We start from the raw sequence: 23,824 nt of genomic DNA on the forward strand, positions 1-23,824 counted from the left end.
TTGTTTCCTGCACAAGCCTTTTTACATTCTTCCCCAGGCCTGCTCCAGTGCAGTTCTAGAGCTAACCCTGCTTTTCTCTAATATATGTTATTTCATTTGCCTCTGACTTGGCCCATTTATAATATCATTACTGAGAGAAGGAGGCCTGTATCCAGGGCAACCAGAAGAGGTGTCTTTGCAATCCAGACTTTCTGCTCCATTTAGTTGGATTCTGAGCCACTCTTGGCTCCCTTCTCTCTTGAGATTTTAAGAATATAAACACCCAGAATCTCTCTTCAGCTCGTGTCATTTTCTCCCAGGGCTTCCCTTTAAACCACTGACAAAACATATTCTCTTTCTACTGATTAAATATTTCTTCAAAAGTAACATGAAAATTCTGATTATTATTACCCTACATTTAGGGTCATGATATTTTCTAACGTTATTACAATCTCTAATGATCATTTTTAACACTGCATAATATTGTAACTGAGAATGTACCATAACTATGTAACAACTTTTATCTAATTGGATTTTAGAGTAGTTCCATTTTTTCACCATTATATTTAGTTTTCTGATGATCATCTTTGTGAATGATTTTTTGTCATTGGTATATAGAATTTTCCCCCTAAGATAGTCCTCTAGAATTAAAACGACTGGTCAAGAGGTATATGTGTTAGACACTTGATGCACACTGTCAAGCACTCTTCAAAAATGTCAATTATCTTGTTTCACAATAACTTCATTTCACTGTATTATTTATTCTTATTTTACTTTTAAAATATTGTATAAGGGAGCAATAACATCACTACAGCTTGTTTCTTGTTATTAGAATGTACTTCTATGATTAGTAGGCATTGCATATTGTGGAACTGTTGAAATATTGTGGAACTTAGTAGGTACTGCATATTGTTAAATGATTTATTTCCCCATATATTTAATTATTAATTAATCAATTACTTGTTATTAATTACTTATCTCCTTTATTTTTAAGCTTTACAGATGTCTTTTAAGATATTCTATCTATGATATCAGAAAAAAAGTTCTGGTTGTTGTTTTTGATAAAAGCAGTACACTTTTTAGCCAATCAGGACTATGCTTAAATGTCCCAATTCTTGCCCAACACTGGCTTAGAAGAGAACTGTATTTTTAGAAATAGCTGGATTTTTTCTGTATTTTCGATGAAGGAAGGCTGTGTGTGATTTTTGTCTTTATATTCCTCCATATTACTAGTAATGTGTGTTCACTGGGATATATGGTCCTGTTGAAATTTTGATAATTGTATAAATAGGCATTCATATCTGCATTGTTTGTCATAATGATTGTAATAATCATTAGCTTTATTGAGTATCTGCTCTGTGCCAGGCATTTGGATGAAATGCTGAGGGTACTTCTGAAATTAGGTCAAAATAATTGTGTGTTTATAGTCCATTAAGAGAAGATCGACTATACATTTGTAAAAATGTTAGCAATTAATAAAATTAGTCAGATAATTTCATGTAGTCATACACAGTATTTAGAAATGAAATTGGAAAGTAGGTTAGAGAGGGCATTCATACAGAAGTCAGTCTACTTAGGTGCTTTGACAAAGAATCTCTTTAGAGAAAATGAGGGCTGACTAGCAAAATAGCTAAGTTAGAATTGTCTTAAGGCAAAGATATTCCTAGAAGAACATGTACAGTCTCTAAGCTCAAATAGTTTGAGAATGTTTGAGAAACAGAAGACCAGAATGCTTAATATAACCAGGATAAAGACAAAAGATGTTACTAGAAAGCTAAACAGGGATCACACACACACACACACACACTATATATATATATATATATATATATATATATATATATATACATACAGTGTTGAAAGTAATACTTGGAAATTAAAATCTGACTAATTGTGAAATAAGGCAGTGTTTTAAATGAAGGAGTGACATAAAATCATTTATATCTTCAAAATATCATAGGCTATGATGTAAAGATGAATTATTGTCAACATTGACTAGATTATGCTGCTGTTTCAAGAGGCTTAATAAGTTTATTTATTCTTTATTCAAGTCAAAGACATCAGAGTCATTCTTGATTTCACATCCTGCATGAAAGCCGTAAGTTAATCATGCTAGAATATAATTTCTAACAAATGGAGATGTCTGCAGAAGTTACTATTTTTGGTCCATAATATATGAGTTTGTTTGCTTATCCTTCCATCTCCTCTTTAGTACCATTGAAATCTCATGTTTATAGGGTAAAAATCCCAGTAGATGTATTACCTGAATTCCTAGTCATTGAATGTAAAAGATGTTGCCTAAATTTCACTTCAGTGAAATCTATTTCAATAAAGTTAGGTTTTAGAAGAGCATATATTGATATAATGGAGATATATCTGATATATATAATATAACTGAGATAAAGAGGAATATAAGCAGAAATGAGAATATATATGTATATACAGCTGAGATAAAGGGGAATATAAAAGTAATGCATAATATGAGTTTGGGGAGTTTAAGAAATAAATGTCACAGAAATTTGTTTCCTGGCTTAGTGTTCAGAGGTCTCTCTTAGTAGTTCACATGGGATCATGTGATGCCAGAGATAAAACCCAGGTCTTGGGTTCCCACATGAAAATCATTGGTTTCAGCTTTTTTGAGCCATCCCCTGGGCCCTATTTTGGACATTTTTAACCCAGTGTTCTCTTTCAAATGGAGATGTCAGGCTAAAACTTGAACATTGAAGTCTGGACTAGGAAAAAATATGAGATCATTGTATCACTGTATTACTGTCATCCCGTTGATCATCGATATGCTCAAGCGGGCACCAGTAACGTCTCCATTTGTCCTTGCCCTGAGATTTTAGCAGCCTCTCTTTACTCATTCTTTCCAGCGGTGCCACATTGAAGGCTCTTTCAGGGTAAGGGGAATGAGACCCATCATTGTTACTGTATTTGGCATATCGAATACTACACAGAGAGCTTGCCAAGCTCTGCTGTATGAGCACGATTCTCTTGGTACCTTGCCAGGTTCTCCAAGAGGGAGAACTAGGCTAAAAGAGGCGTGCAGACACGAATATGGCTGCGTACTTCCAGGAGCTTTGTTTTATAGTCTCTGGATTTTGTCTGTTGATGGGATTATATGGTGCCAGAGGCAGTTTGTGGGTGTGGCTGCCATGCTACTGGAAAATGAGGTATCTGGGTGGAGGAGGCCCAGGCCCTATCTGAGCAGGCTGGGAGATCTCAGCCCCATGTCCCACATACCTGGGTTCCTCTGTTGGTTCCTTCATGCGTGAGGCTCATCCGAGTGTGTGGAGAGTGGCCTTGAGCATGGCTGTGGCTGGTTTCCAGAGGTCTTTGGCTGCCAGGGCTTTGCTTGGGGTGGGGAGGGAAACTCAACCCACCCCCCTTTCAGGGGCCCCAGTTAAGACAACCTGGCATGGGGGCAAGAGAAAAAATACGAGATAGTGATATAAATTTGGAAGTAATCAGAACATTAGTGAATCTGAAACTCTTTAAGAATCTACCATCAGTACTATAATATTCTCTATCTTGAATAAAGTTTGAGACAAAAACGTTTTTCTCATGGACATAGTTTGCATGCAATTGAGTAGGTTTCAAATTCAAGATTGGGCACATTCATGACATAAAGATATGTTACTTTAGTGATATTAATACATGTCAACTCTTTGTTCTATTTTATAGCTTTCATGCCTCTTTTTCCTACATAATTTCCCTCAAGGTGAGAAGATATATAAGAGATCCAGAATGGTCAGTTGATGACAGTGAGATGGAGAAATTTCCAGTTAATCTTACTTCTCAGGAAACCTTACTCTTGATTTGCAAGTTTTCAATCTTATTCTAGAAATTTACTGCTTGTAACTTAAGTCATGTGGATATTCTAATACATTTCATTTACTTAGATTCTGTGAAAATACTCATTGAATATTTACTCTGAGACTGTCATCTTTGGTGGCCCGCCAAAGTCAGGTACCCTCAGCTGTTGATCTTTAAAAGCACAGATGAGGTGGTAAGAAGCTCCTAGCTTCTGAAATTCATTTCTATGTGCATGATCTAAAGGACACTTCAGAATTATACCCCTAAGTCCTTTAATGTAGTATACTGATTGTTTTCACTTTTTGCTGTGGTAAAAAGGAAAAAGCTGTATTTGATTGACTTCAGATCTTAGCTACATGTATAATTTAAAGAAGAATAACTGCTATTGGATCAAGTATCATTTAGCTTTTGATTATGGGCTATGAAAAGAGGAAATTAGAAATAAAAAGAAAACATTTTTCTTCTATACTATTTAACAGTGTCAACTCAAGGCTTTACTATTCCATATTATACAAAGTGTTTTCGAATATCTCTGGCTCTTAGTTTTGATTTCAGGTATTATATATGAATACTTTTCAGGGGTAGGTTTTAACTTGACTATTATCACCCTGTTATACATTTTTTAGATAAGAGTAATTATTTGGTGCTGAGGAGAATAAGAGTCAGTTTGCCTCTGTACAGGTTGGAGAGACCTTTAAAATGTGAGGTTAAGATAAAGAAATTTTGATTATATGGAAGTTTTCAGTGTAATGATGTGGCTTCCAGATTTAAAAATACTGTCATAATGGAAGAATGTTAACTTTAAGAGCTTACCTGGCTCTGCATCTTACCAATATCCTTAGTCTAGATGAAATTTTATTATAATGAAAGTTAATAGCCTCTGTGATGTTTCTTTTTTGCAAAACAAATAAATTTATTGTTTATTAAGACCCTTCTGTATGTAGAAGAATTTGATGAGGAAATCCAGTGGACTTGGATTCAGAAGTCTTTAGTTTACCCTCATCTTTGTAGGAGACACTGTAGGTCATGTAACCTTCCTGACCCTTAATTTCTCCATTGGAAAATCTGAAGATAAAATTTTCTGTTATATTTAACTCAGAGTAAAGTGTGAGTTATGCTATTTATGGGAGCCATATACGTATATACATACATATATATTTATATATATGTATATATATAGAGAGAGATACTGTGAGAAAACAGTAACAAATTCTTACTGAATGAATAGCCTCTGCCTTTAATGTGAGCATAAATGCATGAAAAACTTTCTGTGGACACAAGTCTGGTATCAAAAAGACCGCTTTATCATATCTCATAGGTTCTGCATCTCAGGATTTTGGACAGGTTTTGACTTGGTGATTTCTTCCTGGCAGTATCAACCGAGATCATTTTATGGTACTCTGCTGGGGCCAGATGAGTTATTTTGGAGAATATGAGAGGGTTTTACTCATTTTTCTGCACCTTGGTAATGATGATGGAAGGCAAAGCTCACCCTTGTCAGGGTATAGTGGTCTTAGGGCTGCTGGATAGGTGGTCTGGGCTTCCCCCAGAGCAAATGTCACTAGAAAATCAAGTCAACATTGTGTGGACATTTAGAATATATTCTCAGAAGTCATATAGTGCCACTTCCACCACAATTTATAAATTATAAGTGAAACTAGTCAAAATTCAAGAGAAAGGTGGAGTGACTCTGTATGTCACTGGGAAGTGGTAAAGCTTCATTTATTTCAGATAATTTAATCTAAATGATGTTGTTGTCACCCTTTGAGATACTAAACTGCATTTCTTCCCATAGCACAGTGATCCACATTCCTCTCAAATGAAAAAATACTCACATTCCTTTGCTCAACAAACCCACAGTTTTACTCCATTATGTCATCAGCACAAGACCCAGGATCTTATCATCTAAATAAGGTCTAGGCAAGAAAGACGTTCCATTGGGTAACATCTCAGATAAAACTCACTAAGTATAGATCTTCTCAAACTGAAAAGCTGAGTATAAAAAAGATAGGTCATATGACGTCCCCAAACTCAATATATAAAGGAGACACAGTGATAATAGAAGCAGTATGCTTTCCAGTCCATGGGGAGGGAAGACGGAGATACTCTATATAGCTTAGAGAAGGCACAAAAAGATTCACTGGTTTATAGCCCTCCTGGGCTCTTGTCATTAACTTCCTGATTAGAGTCACTTACTGCTTTTGGGAAGGATAGTCTGATTTATCCTCTGAGCTCTTGATTCTACCTTTTAAGTTACTGTCATTTTTTTCAAAAATACAAGGCATATCATGTTTGCAGCTGAATCATTTTCTCCATTGCTTCCTACCCATAGAAGTTCAGAGATCTAAAAGTCTCCTTTCATTTTGCATTCTCTTTGTCCCATTTAGTTTAACCTGGCTGTGCTTCTGTCATTACATTTCTTTTATAGACTGTGTGAGTTTTTCCTCTTTTTTAAAAAAAATTAAATTTATGGATTGTTCACTACATTAAATGAAAACCACACCTACAATTTTTTTTCTAAGGCAGTCTCTTCTCTATCATGAGCTCCCTAGCATGGTGGTTTGGAATTTTAGAGGCTTTATTGTCTAACAGAGAGGATCTGTGATACATGCCTCTCAGATTATACAAAATCATTTTTCTTTCTGAAATGTCTGTAATATCTTAAGTATTTGTGAGATTTTTAAGAAAGGACTTTACAGTTACACCCTTGACACATGTTCTCAGTGGCTAGCAGAATTTTTTCTTTACATCATGACTTCAATTCTTTGAGTATTTTCTACTTGAAGATACTGTAGTTGAGAAATAGGTTTGTTTTCCAGTCAAACAAATATTTTTTCTGTACTTCTCTAAAGTTTCCTTAACTCTGAAGTTTACTCTTTAGTTAACAGGTAGACTGTCTCTAATCTCATCTTACATTATGATATAGCACCTAGTTAAAGCAAAAGATGCTTCAAAATTTGGCTTGAAATATTCTTAGCAAGACGCATCTGCTTATTGCATAGAAATTCTATTCTCCATGTTATTGGAAGTGAATTGACTAAAGTTCCTTCTCATATCCAGGGTAACTTTTCCTCCAGTTTCCAATAATATTTTACTCACTTTCCTTTAAACTCTCATAGACTCCTTGAGTCTCATTTTTCTTTTACTAAATTATCTTGAAGGCACTTCTAAGTTCCTCCTGCTCCTGCAGTTTCAAAGCCATATGACATGTTTTATGTTTTACTTATATTAACACCATTCTTTAGGTTCCAAATTTTCCTTTGTTAAAATATAACAAATGTCCCCCACATTATCATTGTAACCATAACTTTCATTATGTGTCATGTGATATGAATGCCAGAAATATGGTCAGGGCTTGGTGGTTCATTTTGTGTTACTCAAGATCACATAAATGATACCCTCCTGGATGATAGAGTTTATTAAAGATTCAAGATCACTTCAATAACATGTCTAGTGCTTAGATAGAGATGCAAAGGCTGTGTTTATTTGTTGGCCAGAAAATGTTTTGATCTTTAGTCATATGCTATTGAACTTTTAGAATGGTTAATGGTTTCCCCTAGATAAATGGTCCTAATTTGGAGGTGATCTGGAAAGGGATATTTTTGGTTATCCCATTGGGTGGGTAAGGAGTGAGGTTACTATTAATACGCAGCTCATAAAGGTTAAGGTTGTTGTTCAACATAGTACAAAACACAGGAAAACCCTTCTTCATCAACCATACAAAGAACTTGTCAATGGTGTCACAGTTGGAAAACTGTCCCATAGGGAGTGTCCCAAGAGTCAATCACAAGTGTCTTGATATCCCAACCTAGCCTTGAAGGGGCAAGCAGCATCAGATGCAGACCAGATTTTACAGTAGAATAATTAACCTTTACTTGTTGATGGGAGGTGGTGCATTCACGTTACTAAAGAGCATGTGGGATGGGAAATATTGTCACAACCTTCTTTAGAAAATACATTCTGCCACAGAAACTGTCAGGAAAATATGAATATGATCAGAACCATGAAAAGAAGCAAGTTTAGTTCTTTAAGGATGCAAGAAAATCTGTCATTTATGCTTGGTAGGATAAAATGGAGTTTCTTGAAAACATGACAATTAAATAATTTTTTTAAATTATAAATTAAATTTAAAAATAATGGTTGTGTTTTGAAAAGTTTAATTGGAGGGTAGAAAATTCTAACAGCGAATGATATGAATAAAAGTATTATCTATTACAGATCAGCAAACTATGGCTGTGCTGCCAAATCCAGTCTAGTTATTTATGTTTCAAATAAAATTTATTGCAGCAAGCTGTAATTATTGTTCAGTTAACCACAAGACCATATGGCTAAGAAACCTAAATTGTTTGCTGTCTGATAATTATGAAAATGTTTTGGACCCATGGACTGATTTATTACTAGTACTGTAGCACTGTAATCCCATTGCTCATCAATTTGCTCGAGTGAGCACCAGTAACGTCTCCATTGTGAGACTAGTTGTTACTGGTTTTGGTATGTTAAATATGCCATGGGTAGCTTGCCAGGCTCTGCCGTGTATTCAACTTGATGAATTGTGTCAGAAATATTTCAGATATTGTATATAGTATGATTAGAAATTATACATAATTTCTATCATAAAAAGTGGTTTTAATAATAACCATATTTGAAAATAGTAAAGGAAAAAGAGTACTATATTTGGGGAGAAATGAGTACTTAGGAAGAAAGATCTGGAGAAACCTTTATCAAGAGTATTATTGGGTAAGAGCTACTAGATGGGAAGATGTCAACCATGAGATATAAGGGTTAGATTATCAGGAAAGTTAAGAATGAACAAACGCACCTAAGGCAGGGAAGACTAGCTTGTGAAAATTATTGAATCATCATCATTATCATCATTCCATTGGTCATCGATTTTCTCAAGTGGTCTCAGAAACGTCTCCATTCGTCCTAGCCCTGAGATTTTAGCAGCCTCTCTTTACTCTTCCTTCCTAACGGTGCCACATTGGAGGCTCTTTCAGGGTCAGGGGAATGAGACCCAGCATTGTTACTGGTTTTGGCATATGAATATGCCACGGGGAGCTGGTCAGGCTCTTCCATGCGGGCAGGTAACTCTCGGTAGCTTGTCAGGTTCTCTGAGAGGGAGGACTGGGCTATACAATGTCATGCAGCAGCAAAGTGGCTGCACACCTCTGGGAGCTTGGTTTTATAGACTGATGGGGGCAGTCCCTGGGTGTGACCACCTAGCTGCTGGTAAATGGGGAATCTGTGCAGAAGAGGCCCAGTCCCGATCTGAGCAGGCTTGGAGATCTCAGCCCCAGGTCCCGCACACCTGGGTTCCTTTGCCGGTTCCTTCATGCGTGAGGCTCATCCGAATGTGTAGAGAGGGGCTTGAGCATGGCTGTGGCTGGGTTCCAGAGGTCTTTAACTGCTGGGGCTCTGTTTGGGGTGGGGAGTGAAACCCAACCCACCCACTCCGAGGGGCCCTGGTGAAGACAGCCAGGCATGGAGGCAAGAGACTCTGCAGAAAATTATTGAAGCTGGCAATAATTGTTGATGTGTTGCAGACAAGACGGGAACACAAGTTGAAGGGCAGGTTTTGGCCAGATCTTGGAGAATATTACTGACTCTGAAAGGAGTATATGCTTTTTAACCAACTTTAATAGACCACTTGGGTATTTTCAGAATAAAGGTGAAATTAAAACCTACAGAGAATAGGCTGGAGCAATAGCCCAGCAGGTAGGGCATTTGCCTTGCTTGTGGCCAACCTGGGTTTGATTCTCAGCATCCCATATGGTTCTTTGAGCACTGCCAGAAGTGATTCCTGAGTGCAGATCCAGGAGTAACCCCCAAATATTGCTGGGTATGACCCAAAAAGAAAAATAAAAATTGTACATAGAAATTTAGAAAGTAACCTCTCTGTGCTGACTGGTGATTATGTAGGAAGCAGAAAAAAAAAAAGAACTGAGAGATGGGTAAAATTGGTCATAAAAAATTACAGGCAAGAAATAATGGTGATGCTCAACATCAGACCAGAATCCCTAAGGTACATTGAGGATAAGGTCGGCAAAACCCTCCACGACATTGAAGCCAAAGGTATCTTCAAAGCTGACACACCACTGGCCAAGCAAGTGAAAACAAAGATAAATAAATGGGACTATCTCAAACTAAGAAGCTTCTGCAACTCAAAAGAAACAATGACCAAAATACAAAGACAGTCTACAGAATGGGAAAGGATATTTATGCAGTACCCATCAGATAAAGGGTTGATAACAAGGATATACAATGCACTGGTTGAACTCCACAAGAAGAAAACTGCCAACCCAATCAAAAAATGGGGTGATGAAATGAACAGAAACTTTTCCAAAGAAGAAATCCGAATGGCTGAGAGGCACATGAGAAAATGTTCAACATCACTAATTATCAGGGAGATGCAGATCAAAACAACAATGAGATATCATCTCACACCACAGAGACTGGCCCACATCCCAAAAAACAAAAGCAACCGGTGTTGGCGTGGATGTGGGGAGAAAGGGACTCTCCTTCACTGCTGGTGGGAATGCCGACTGGTTCAGCCCTTTTGGAAAACAATATGGACGATTCTCAAAAAGTTAGAAATTGAGCTCCCATTTAACCCAGCAATACCACTCCTGGGAATATATCCCGGAGAGGCAAAAAGGTATAGTAGAGATGACATCTGCATTTCCATGTTCATTGCCGCTCTGTTTACAATAGCCACAATATGGAAAAAACCAGAGTGCCTGAAAACAGTTGATTGGCTAAAGAAACTCTGGTATATTTACACAATGGAATACTATGTAGCTGTCAGGAAACATGAAGTCATGAAATTTGCATATAAGTGGATCAACATGGAAAGTATCATGCTGAGTGAAATGAGTCAGAAAGAAAGAGACAGACATAGAAAGATCACACTCATATGTGGAATATAAAGTAGCTGGAGGTACAAGCTTACAATGTTGCGATTCCTGGCAGACATTTCTCTGGACTTAGTTACTAAAATACAGAAATCCAAAACTATGCTGCTGCTAGTGCGGCATCCTGACCTCATATCTCTTCGTTCTCAGCAATGGAAAACAAATTACCAAATGCTTGCTTTTCAGCAGATCAACTTTAGGGGGGAGAAACTCCAAATCAATAATAGTGATTTTTTTTGTTTAAATATTGAATGTAATCAAAGTAAAGTGAAAGTAAAATGAAATTTACCAGTTACACATGCGGGGTGGGTGGCCGGGGAGGTGTGGGGGAGAGGGGAGGCATATCGTGATTCTTGGTGGTGGAATATGTGCACTGGTGAAGGGATGGGTGTTTGAGCATTGTATAACTGAGACTTTAACCTGAAAGCTTTGTAACTTTCCACATGGTGAATCAATAAAAGAATTAAAAAAAAAAAAAAGAGGTGGAGCTCCTTTTGCCAAAACGTGGCATGCCTTATTCCACAGTCAGATGAACTGAGAGATTTTTTTCTAACCAAACTAAGCAATTTATGGCTTAGAAGTATTTTTGATAAGATGTTGAGTTTCTGACATTTGAAGGGCAATGATTTTCTTAGAAGTTGTCCCATTGTAGAAAAAAAAAAACAAGAGGTACTGAGGGTATGGAGCAATAGCACAGCAGGTAGGGTGTTTGCCTTGCACGCGGCCGACCCGGTTTCAATTCCCAGCATCCCATATGGTCCCCTGAGCACCGCCAAGGGTGATTCCTGAGTACAGAGCCAGGAGTGACCCCTGTGCATCGCCAGGTGTGACCCAAAAGGCAAAAAAAAAAAAAAGAGCTACTGAGATGTTTACTCCCATGTGTCCCTGTACAATCCTGTTGTTTTACTTATTTGCATTTAAAAAAAAAGAAAAAAAGAAATAATGGTGATAAAATCTGCAAACTATGCTTCTCACACTTATGATGCTTAGTCATGATCTGGCATGGAGCCATCTCTTTATTGAAATAATTGCTAAATGATTTTTTCATCCTGGCTCATAGACTACACTGTGTTCTAGGGTTATAGATATTAAAAAGATGGTTCTAAGAAAGTCTCTTGAGTCAGTCATTCATATGACTAATATTTTTTATTCACTAGAAGTTTGAGTAAGTTTGTAAACAAAATCATATGTAAGAAAAATCAATGCATGAGCATTCAACCACTATAAATAAATCCATGCTGAACTAGAAAGCCTTTTACAAAGTTTCAGATATAGGACATAACCTGGGAGCTATAGATTGAAAAAAATCATGAAAGTCAAGCCAGGTAATGAAAGAGTGCCCTGAGAGGGTAATCAATTTCATTAATTTTTCTAAAGAAATTTTATTAAGTTAATTAAAATGAAGAAGAGCTAATAATCGCTGCCTTGAAATATACATCATGCATTTGTGAAAGAAAGACATCGGGCTTTGATACACTGTGAAGGGCATTTCCACTGTATCAAGACTATGGAATTGCCAAAAGGAGAGACTCTTGTTTTACAATGCGAAGATGAAACCCAGGAATATTCTTCAAAGGATATCTAGAGTCAAAGAACAAAGGAACCAGGAGAAAGAGTGGAAAAGAGTTGTTTTAAGGAGAGAAAATAGCTCAGAGTTTGGGCATCGTATGATGAGAGAGAGACACTTGCTGCCTTTCAACACAAGAACTCATAGCATTGCTGTTGAAGGTGTTTTTTGTCTTATGTATTGTGCATATAGTGTGTATAATGCCTTTACATCTAATCAGTTAAACCTAGCAAGAATTACATAAGCTTCTAGTATGGGACCTAGTATAAAACAAAAAAAATTATTTGGTATAAAAGAAAAAAAGTGTTATTAATAACAAACACTGGTGTCTATTCATAACTAGACCGATGAACAAAATAGCCTATAGAAATAATATGAAGAATTCAAGTAAAGTTTCAGAGTTCCTCCCTCTTCCCTGCAGCACATAGTTAGAAGAAATAGAATTCCATAGTGACGGTTTCACTGCAGACTCTGCCGTGCTGAGGATTTGCAGTTTATTTAGAGACACAAAACCAATACACCTAAAACAATTAAAGAGAGATACAAAATCAACATTACAGTCATAAGCTAGATTGCAGTGCAATTTCAAAATGAAAACTGCTTTATTGTTTTTCTACTGATTGTAAAAACAATGCTTCCTCTGTAAAACAATTCAAACATTCCAGGATTGTACAGTGCAACAGATGAACATCTCTGTCCTCCATTGTTCTGCCTGATGCCAGAAGTACCTGCATATTATCTTTGCAGGCCTGTCTAAGGAAACCAGAAGATAGGCATTTAGAGGTTAAATTATATATATGTATATATATGTTATTATGTGGATTTTTAGCTATAATATAGAAATACCATGTTATGGCTTTTTATGTCTTCAGAATTAATGGAATTATTCCCATTCTCTGTAAATGTGGCAGAATGACTCCATTGCCAGTACCGAGTACCAGGGGAGCCCATCACTCTTTTTGTACGGTGTGCTCTGCTGAGCTCTAGGTGCCTTGGGTTTGCAGGACTCATGAAGGCCTAAGTTCAGGCAAGTCCATGGCCTCCATCATGAATTGCTTGGTTGCAGGTTGACAATTCTGCTTATTGTCCTTGTCATCTCCTACACAAATGGGTAATGCCTTTATTTCATCCTTACTAGAGGTTTTTAATGAAGCCACCTATGTGATAGTTTTCCAAACTATTTCATTCTTCTTTCCATTTCTCATGGCTCTGCCCATTTAGTACAAGCTCTGCCGGGGTTTGTTTTCAAAGCGGACAGTGTTCTCCAAGCAAATAATAACCTGTGCAAGTGGATTTGGCCTCACATGGAGACTTATAATCTTCCCCTGCCTTATAGTGTGGCCCTCTCTCTCCTGTACAGTGTGATTGGGCCTGGTCTCTTTCTCAGGTAGTGTATCTGGCTGATAGACCCGCTCAGGTTGTCTCGGAGTTTGCCCTCAATGACCCTGGTAAGCTGGAATTCCTAAAATAAATTTTCAGATTATATTTTTGCTTCCTGGCTACAAATATGATCATTTACTCTCAAATTTACACTCTGTTTCTGAATTGACTTATTTTCCCTGAGCATGCTGTGACTGCATTTTACCAAAGCTTAAAATGTGTGATTGGTTGTCTGAAATTAGTACTTGCCAAATGACCCAATTCAAATTGATTCAAGGTATGGGGTTCCCCCTTGATCATACCCCTACTCCCGCCCATAGGCATGGTTCTCTGAAACATATTTTGTCATAAAACTATGAACTATTTTATAATAAAATGAAAAATTAAACAAAAATATAATACAGAACCTATTTGAGAAAAGCCCATGTAGTGTCATGATGACAAACTCACAGGGGTCACCACTACTGAAACTAGGTTCTCAGCAGTCTGTGCTCAGCTGACAGTTCTCACTGGTCCAGGAGAATGTAGCTCACATGCAGGTCTAAATATAAAAGCATTGCTCATTCATCTGTGGCAGTGCAGCAGTATAGGTTATTGATCTACTGTCTTGTTGGATACAGTTAAATATAATATTTGGGATAAAGCCAACTAATCTTTCCTGCCTTCCTTTCCTCTGTCCCTTTCCAGGAATTAGCATGGTTCTCTATATAAAATAGGTCATATTCTTTCCTTTGGGTATAAAGTTTGATTTTTCTCTTTTTCTTTCCCATATCCCACATGAAAAGAGAAGGCACCTTAAGGAATCCCTCTAATTAGATGATAGATCAAAAAGTTCAATCTTTTTTAATTAAAACACCGTGATTTGCAAAATAGTTCATAACAGAGTTGTCTCAGTCATTACTGTTCCAACACCACCAGTGTGTGATTTTCTCACCATCAGTTTCCCCAGCCTCACTCCTGACCCCAACCCACCCCCTTGGTCACACAACAAATTTACTTTATAAAAGCCCAACATTTTAAAAGAGATTTATTAATTTTATTACAAGTTAGTTCCACTTCCGCCTTCCCTCCCCTTCTTGCTGCTCTTTATTTGTTCTTTTGATGACTGTGGTTTCTATACACTTGGTTGTCATGCTTATTTGGGATGCTTTTAATTGGAGCAGTTGCATATGTGCTCACCAGGATTCACACTCTTTTAGTTGTGGTAATCTAGTGAATTCGGGATATAGTGCTTACTCTGGGTCCCTGTGGTGTTCCCACTCGAACTTGCTTGGGGTCACATACCCAGGTGAAGTGTTTGCACATCTCTATTTGTAGTGCCTGACAGTGGGCCAAAGATCACACTCTTGTGCCTGATTCTCAAATGGCAAAACTTCTGGACCTATGCTATGTGCATGTGGGTGGCACTGGGGATTGAACTTGAAGCCTCTTATTTCCCAAGTGCAGCTTGTCACAGGGCCATCTCTAGAACTTCACGGAGCCAAATCTTCTAATAATGATCCCTGTCCTATTTAGTTCTGTATTTATTAAGGACAGATCACAAAGTCCCAAATCCCCACTTCTCACAACTCAACACTCACATGATAAACACTCCAGTTGACTCAGGAAATATATTTTCTTGAGACCAGTGGTTTATGAAATTTATCCTACAACTGACTGATCTCTCGAACAGTTGTTTGTCATAATCAGATTTTGAAACCATATATCTCCTTTCAAGTGATGACTGTACTGTAACCTCAGGCCCCATCCACATCTCTGGTCTAGCTAGAGCAGGTCTCCGCAATGAATGGAAACCATGGCTGTCTTATCAAATAGTGGCAGTCCTCATTCTGTTTAACAGTGCTGGAAATTCATTTTTCAAGCACTGATCTTGACAGGTCAGCTGTCAAAAGTGGGTGTCTGTGGCCATAAATTTATCGATCTCATAAACAAAATTCTGTCTTCCAAATACAAGGGGAAGTCAGAGGAGACATACTGATGTACAAATGCAATGGTCTGCAGCTGTATGACTAAGTGTCAGGACTTTGTTGGGTGAAAGGTTTTTCTAGCTTCCCATTTATCAAGCCTATCAACTTCATTTGGCTTTTATGGACTGAACCTTTTTACTTGGCATTCTGAACAGGGAGTGCCATGCACCCTCAAGAGGGAGGAGAAATGCAATCTCTCCTCTTCCTGGTTAGCTGCATGTTTGAAAGTACATTTCAAAGCATTGCTTTATTCTTTTTAAATTCCGTTCTTCTTTTGGACCATGCCTTTCACTGTTCTGGCCTTATGCCTTAAGTGTAAGAGACATAACTTTCTTCAGAAACGATTCTTTACCTCTCTGGTCTTGACATGGGCAAGAATGCATGACTTTGTGGAAACAGGAGGAATCGCACAGCCTCAGCCTCCTGGCTTCAGGGTGATGTGAGGGAATAATAAACTCTCCTGCCCAACTCAAAGGATTCCAGATCCTGGAACATGGTTGTACTTTGATGTGTTTGAAGGCAGAATTTTGCTTTCACTTTGATGTAGTCTTTCTTTCTCAGAGTACAGGATGCCCAAAGGCTAGGGAGAGTAAAGTCTGTATTAAAAAACAACCCCCTACCCCCCAAAAAAATGCAAACCTTTAAGACACAAATACTTTCAGACATATCCACATACATGTGCGCGTGCACACACACACACACGTTCACATAGAATATTAATTTGAAGAATTTATGTTTTCATCTCCTGAGATTTTATTACTTTGATTTTTTACTTTATTTCGTATTGATATCACATTGATTCACAATGTTGTATTGGTAACAGGAGCACAGTCTCTTACTTCAACAGGTTTATATGTCATATGACACCCACTAGCCATAAATCTAGTTGCCATCCATCTTCATCCAACCTACTCTCACCCCTCACTGCTTTTATGGGTCCCCTGTCTCTACCTCTCTCACAATAACAGTTTTATCCTATCATAACCTAAAGGTTTATCTTCATGTCTTTTTTTTAAAAATTTGCTTTATTTTGATATTGCACATAAACATGAAGTCATACTATAGATGCCTTTCTCCTTCTGATGTATTTAATTTAGCACAATCTCCTCAGGTCCCATTCATGTTGTGGAAAATGGTGGGATTCCATCTTTTAATTTTTTTTTTAATTTTTATTTTTTGGGCCACATCTGGCAGTTCTCAGGGGTAACTTCTGACTCAGCACTCAGGAATTACTCCTGGTAGGGCTCAGGGGATGATATAAAACTCTGGGGATCGAAACCAGGTTGGCTAGGCACCAAGCAAGTACCTCCCCCTATCCACTATTGTTTTATTGCTCTAGCACCTGCTTTCATCTTTGTAATAGTTGAGCAGTATCCATCACAAAAAAAAAATGTGCACTTACATGTCACATCTTCTTTGACTAGCCATCCTTTGCTGGGCACTGAGATTTTTTTCACATTTTGGCTATATGTATAATGTTGTGAGAAAACGAGGATACATATATATTTTTGAATTAGTGATTTCAGAGTCTTTTGGAAGATTTAAAAGGCTTTGCATTAGGATTGTCAATTAATAGGGTTACTACTATCCCTATTCCTTTATGGTGCTGGATCTTAGTAGGGGCTGCATATTTGTTTCCAAACCGAGCAGGCTTCTGGGGTCCTGCATCATCTTGGAGTAGTCTCACTGTTGGATGCCATGCTGAATAAACTAGGATTATTCCTCCTCCAGAAGATGGGAACCATGACTGTGTCCCCTGACTGTCAGAGAAATCAGTTATTGATTCCGACTCTCAGATTGGTCTCAGCAGATACCAGCAAACTGTTGGACTCCGTTTGCTCCCCTGTGTTCAGTCCTCTCGCATGTCAGTGCAAGTGATAGGATTTTACTTGATCACTTCTGCTAGTTATTTTTAAGGAAAGGTTACCTTTCTTCCTAAGGTAGTGAAAATATGTTAAAACAAAAATGTGCAAAGAAAGAAGACATTTCACATGTGTTCCTACTCTACCAAATCCATATACAGCAGTTTACTATTCCTCATTTCATCTTTACCACTGATCCTAAAAATGCACCAACTTGAATAAATGATTCTTTAATTTTTGTCATATAATTGTTAAATATTATTTGCTACTCTACATGATACACAGAGAAGGTAGTTTTTTTTCCATTTTGTATATAAGTAAGTACAATTTCAGTGTACTTCAAATATTTAACAAATACTTGTTGACTTCTTTTATGTATAAAGCACTGTGCTGTATAGTCACCTTGTACATCAAAATCACAAATATTAACATCATTGAAACCATGTTAGTTGAGCTGTAGCTAAAAGTAAAGATAAGTAATGGACTATACTCTAGAACGTGCTAAAATTGCTCAGATTAGTATATGATAGAAATACAACTAGAACATATGCTAATATCACAGTCCAAGTTCACATATTTTTTCCTAAACCCATCCCATTTTTAGTAAGTTGATCTTTGAAAGGTAATGTTGTATTCAAGGAAGGTCGCAAACCTTAAGATTGGAAAAAACCTGGCAGAGTCTAGTCCAAGAGACTGAAACTAGGCTAGATGTGAAGATAGAGTTTTGTCCCCTGAGGACAGGGTAACTTAGAATCACAGATAGGGGGCCAGAATGGAAGAACCTGGAGATTAGTTTTACTGCAACTTGGCAGAATAGTTTGAGGTTGAACGATTTCATTAGTTATAAGGAATGTATCAAACTACACTAATATCTTGGCAGCTAAGGGTTATGGCATGAGCATGCAGATTATCTGCATAATCTCTACAACTTCTGAAATCTAATGCTATTTTTTATGGAAGATTATCTTTAATAATAATTTGCCAGACCCAGTGAAAAGTGATGTTCTTAATAGAAGAAACTATGAGAAGAGTCAGGAGGGAGCACAATACACTTGAGAAAGATGGGCAGGGGTGAAACTTGGCCATTACTAACACTGCATAAACTGAAGTAACGCTTACCATCAGTGTTGGTCTGACAATAGGAGAGAAGCCATTTTATACCAAACTTTGAAGTGATAAGATTTATTCTGTATGAAATTGAAAACCATTATGAAATTATGATTAGCATAATTCATCTTTAAGTTTGTTAATTATAAAGATACATATCAGCACATTGGAGAACTATAAGAGAGAAAGGATACAGTTGGTCAAGATCATTAAAGGAGTTCTGGCAGGAGGCCAGAATTAGGGAGCAGCATAGACAGATACTGTGATGAACGTCCTTCTTGGAACTTAGCTTAAACTTTAAGAGGATAGAACTTTATTCCAGTGTTTCTTCCTGCCTCCTTTCTCTATTCTCAAAAATGATTATAGTTCCAAAAGAGGATCGGGTAAAGCTGGGCTGAACAAAGCCAAGCAAAGCTCCATTCTATGTACTCATCCAATACAAAGTAGAACAAAGTCAGGATGCCTCTTGACTCTTCCCTTAGGAAGGTTTGTGAGTGGGTGAGTAAAGTCCTAGGGATATAGCAATAGTGGAGTGGGCAGGGCACTTGCCTCGCATGCAAGTTAGGAGATAGTAGGCTAACCTGAGTTTGATCTTCAGCATCCCAAATGGGTTCCCCAACCCCCACCAGGAGTAATTCCTGAATTCAGAACCAGGACTAACCCCTGAGTATGTCAGGTGTGGCACAAAAACAAAACAAGATAAAAATTAAATCCTGGCACAAGGCAGACTATTCAGTGCTAGACCTGTCACATTATTAAGACATGGGTGCCTTAGTTAGCACCTGTGAGTCATTTGAGCTGCTTAGAGGATGTTTATAACACAGTATAACCCAGGAAGAGCATATATGAAGCTGGACCACACATCAGGATTAAGCTGTTCCAAACAGGGTTAATCCTTAGGGAGATAGTGCAGATAGTTCAAACATAGACCATGCTTTGGCTAAAACCAGGGGTTGGAGTTTCCAGAGAGTGCAGGGAATCACTATCTGGATGATTTTTATTTTCTCTTTGACTAGCATTTTAATCCAGCTACAGGAATTGATTCTGAGTCCCAGTGCTATTTCCTGAGGCTCAACGAAGAAATATCCATGCAGTTTCCTTCTCACTGTGTCAGTGACCAGAATATGAAATCGTTGGTGTTTTGAATAAGACGTGGTAGAGTTTAATTTGGGATAAATTTTAACTTTTGAATTGAAATGCATCTCCAGTTTATTGGTGGTGGTAGTAGCAAGCACTTTGGAGTACCAGGGCATGTTCTTAACTAAATGATTGATTCATTTATTTCAGACTCTCTGTTAGGAGGCTTGGGTCAATAAGTATTGTGTCTAAAGTAACAAAAGAAGTTTTGAGGTTCCTTTTAAGCTGGCTCTCTACCTCACATCTTATTCCTGTGTTCCTGCTTTAGGCTATAGGGTCAGGGGAATAATATCATCCACATGGGATGATGCCACATTTGCTGGAACTAGAGCCTTATAGTCAAGGTGCATCCCGATGCAGTTGTCAGGACAATGGGAAGTGCTGGAAAATGGTGTGTCCTTTAAAGAGGTGGAACTAAAAGGTGCTATATTAGACAAATTGAGTTAGATGGAGAAGGACAAATACCACATGATCTTAATCATCTGTGGTGTATAGAGCAATTAAAGAAGGGAAGAGATAGCATCCGATGTTGATAAACCCTTTTAACTGTATTGCGGAACTGAGACTACCAAGCCTGGGAGGGAGTAGAAGGGGTAAATGAAGAGGTGGACTAGACAGAATATAACATAAGGCCGTTGGTGGAGGGTCTTGAGTAATTTGTGTGTTGAGGCCTGGGACCTGTGTACATAAGTACCATAAATGATAACACATGTGACCTAAAGTAAAATACATAATAAAATAGAATTACTCTTAAGATGTTGGGTGGGTGGGTTGGAATGGTATTGACTATTTCCTTTAGGGAGTCTGAGAGTATGACCTAAAGATTTTGTGAGTTTTCCTTGACTAAGAGTAGATGCCACCGATGGTAGTCTGATTCCCAACCCTTTACTGCTAAAATAGTAGTCTTTAACTAAGATGCAGCAACAGCACCTGGGAGCTTGCTCAGTGAAAATGATGTGACGTCCTGGAAATCAGAATGGGCATTTAAATTCCCTGAGGGATTTCTGTGCCTACTTTAGTTTGAGGACTATTGTTTCCATCTATAACAGTGGTTCACAATCCTGATTGTGCATTAAACTCAGCCAGGAGTTAAAATAGCTAAATCCAGGTTACTACAGACAACTAAACCAACATCTCTGGAGATGGAGACTAGCCCTAAGCATGTTTTAAAAGTGAGAGATATTGATATGCATCTAGTGCTCAAGAAAAGTAGAGATTTTTCTAACCAGTTTTTCTGGGGACAGAGCCCAGCACAGCAGAGCCTGGCAAGCTACCCATGGCATATTCTATATGCCAAAAACAGTAACAAGAAGTCTCACAATGGAGACGTTTCTGGTACCTGCTTGAGCAAATTGATGAGCAACAGGATGACAGTGATACAGTGATGTTTCTGGGGAAGTTGTTACTATTCCTCCTGCTCAGTCCGTTTCAGTTTGATTAAGTTGGCTTGAAAGTGGGGCCGGAGTGACAGTAGAGTGGACTTGCCTTGCATGTGGCCAACCTGGCCTCAGTTTCTAGCATCCCATATGGTCTCCTGAGGCCACCAGGATCCCACTGGGTATGGCTCAGAAAGAAACCAAAAAGTTGTTTTGAAATTGGAATTAAACATCTGTGTTTCATTGTTTTATCTTACCATGTAATGGTTAAATCATTGACCAAAGGGCAGTGGACACAGTGGGAGAAGCAGTCCCAGGAATATGTGTTCCTATTGTTTTTGAGCCAGGATAGGGTCACCTTGATCACTTTAAGGTACTTTTCTGAGGATGCATTGGGCCACTGGATAGAACCTTTATTTTATGGGTGGTATGTCAGATGTAAGCACAGATATCCTTGGTCTCCACCTGTGTATCAGGGAAATTGAAGAAGTTTGCACTCTAGGAGAGACAGGAGGAAGTAGAATCATAACTCTGTTTACAATAAGCACTAAGGTGTGTGACAAGCCCTAGGGATCACTCCCGGTAGGGCTCAGGTGGAGTACATGGAATGTTGGGGTTCAACTTCAGGTCAGCCATATGCAAGGCAAATGCCCTACTACTTTACCATGGCTCCAGCTCTATACTTGGGGGTTTGTTACTTATTTTATTGTAAAGACACTGCCCTGCTAACAGCAGTGTTTAAACTCAAGAGACCACCATTTTGGGTAAGGTAGAAGAATAATTAAGAAAGATGAGATTTGTGGGAGACACATTGACAGAACCTCAGTGGGTGAAAAGTATATAATTGGACATAAATATTTATCTTAAAGGAAGCAGTTTCCTTTACCAGATGGTTTCCTTTTTAAGAACATGGAAGGTCCTCGGAATCTAGAAATGCTGAGGAAGAAGTGGAGCTTTCTCTTACACCTTTGTTCTTTCTAAGATGTTGAGCTGACTCTAGCTCTCATAAGATTGCTCTCTTACTCCCTCGCCAGGCTCAAGATTCTAGTTAGCTGTGTGATGGTGCTCGTTCTGTCCCTCACACCTCTCTTTTCCTTCACAGCTGGCAACGTGGGACTCTGAGAAGGGACTGAATGGCAGCCTGCAAGAGAGGCCCATGGGCAGCCGTCTGCAAGGACTGACTCTCAAAGTGGTGACTGTCTTGGTAGGATCATGGGCATACTGGGGAGGTTTGCCAGCTTGGGTCTTGAGTCAAAGGCTTCTCTCTATTTCATACTGAGTTTGGAGAGAAAGGGATCCTGAGTAGTGACTTGATCTTTATTTTCACTCGCCTTTCATTCAACTAATTTTGTGGGTAATGAAGAGAAAGGAAGATTGGAGATTCTTCTCCAGGAGCTCTGCGAGACTTCAATTGGAAGCCTCTGAGGTGTTTTTGAGAAAGCCAACTAACCCCTAACTAACATTGAGCTCTAGAGAAGAGAAAATACTCTACTTGTTCTTGGGTGACCCTTACGCAGCTTTGCTGGCAGCCAGCTGCCCCAGAAACATGCAGAAGGACAAATTCTCCAGCATCCAGTATCACAATTGAGTCTATACGGCACACAGTTCATAATAAAGACCATTTGTTGGTTGCATGTTTTTCCCTGTACTAGTGACTGATTCATGGGAGTTTTCATTTTTAAGAGATTAGACAAAACTTTCAGTTACAGTTATTTTTTTTTGGTTTAGTTTTGCTTTATCATTTTGGAACAAGGGTAGATTATATAGATCACTGGTCAAACATGTGGTCAGATACAGTCCAGTGTTCCTCTCTGCACAAGCATGCATTGGTATACCTGCTTTAGAAGTCCTCAGCATCAGTGTTCCTGCATTCTATATGCATGCCATGAATATGCATTATACTCAACCCTCCCTGCACTACACTAGATTAATCTGATGATATATGTTCTCTGGGGTTATTTGCCAAAAACACCCTTCTTTTTAGTTTCACAGATGGAGCAAGAATAGCTTGTTCAGTGGGGGGAAAGGCTGAAGTGATTTTCAGATGACCATGTACCCTTCAGAAGCACATGTGACTCAGCATAAAATATGTGTTTTCACATGACATGACCTTGGGATTGGAAGCTATGGGGTTTAAATCCTATAGTTTGATTTGTGATAAGAACTGTCACAATTAATCATCATCTATCCCTAACACAATCTGTTAGAAATTAGTACTGTGTACTCTCCATCTAATGTCAAAGGGCTTTATTATCATTTATTATCTTGACTGAGAAGTAGGCACATGTCTTAAGTGAAACAAAGAATTATATTATGACATTTCCTAAGGACAGACCCCAAGTGTCACAAATGAAGACAGGCAAACCAATCATGTCAGTATTAGAGATGTGGTTAGTGTGCCCTGATTTAGGTTTATGTGCCCTGATTTATGTTATTTCACAAGCCTGAAATAACATAAATCAGGGCACATAAATCTCAGTTCCTACACTGAGAGGATATGGAGAGGATCTTCCTCAACACCCTGGATATCTTTAAACTTCTTAAGATAATTTCAGAATAATTATGGTGAATACATGCATAAATATTCTAAAGTTATGATTCATCAGATTGGTCTCTCCAGTAATACCCTTGAAAAATGAGTTGATGAGGGCCTGGAGTGATAGCATAGCAGGTAGGGCGTTTGCCTTGCGCGCGGCCAACCCGGGTTCAAATCCCAGCATCC

The 23,824-nt window shown here is 38.3% G+C and overlaps 1 protein-coding gene across 2 annotated transcripts in view; it reads left to right on the top strand.

Moving 5' to 3' along the window:
• The window catches only part of GRID1 (glutamate ionotropic receptor delta type subunit 1), a 755,119-nt gene that overhangs the window by 590,707 nt on the left and 140,588 nt on the right, over positions 1 to 23,824 (top strand). For both annotated transcript variants that reach the window (XM_055118918.1, XM_004607420.2), the window contains exon 9: positions 22,205 to 22,306. In XM_055118918.1, coding sequence (XP_054974893.1) covers positions 22,205 to 22,306 — 102 coding nt within the window. The remainder of the gene's footprint in view (positions 1 to 22,204; positions 22,307 to 23,824) is intronic.

This window comes from Sorex araneus, chromosome 11, assembly GCF_027595985.1.
Source record: "Sorex araneus isolate mSorAra2 chromosome 11, mSorAra2.pri, whole genome shotgun sequence".
NCBI lineage: Eukaryota > Metazoa > Chordata > Mammalia > Eulipotyphla > Soricidae > Sorex > Sorex araneus.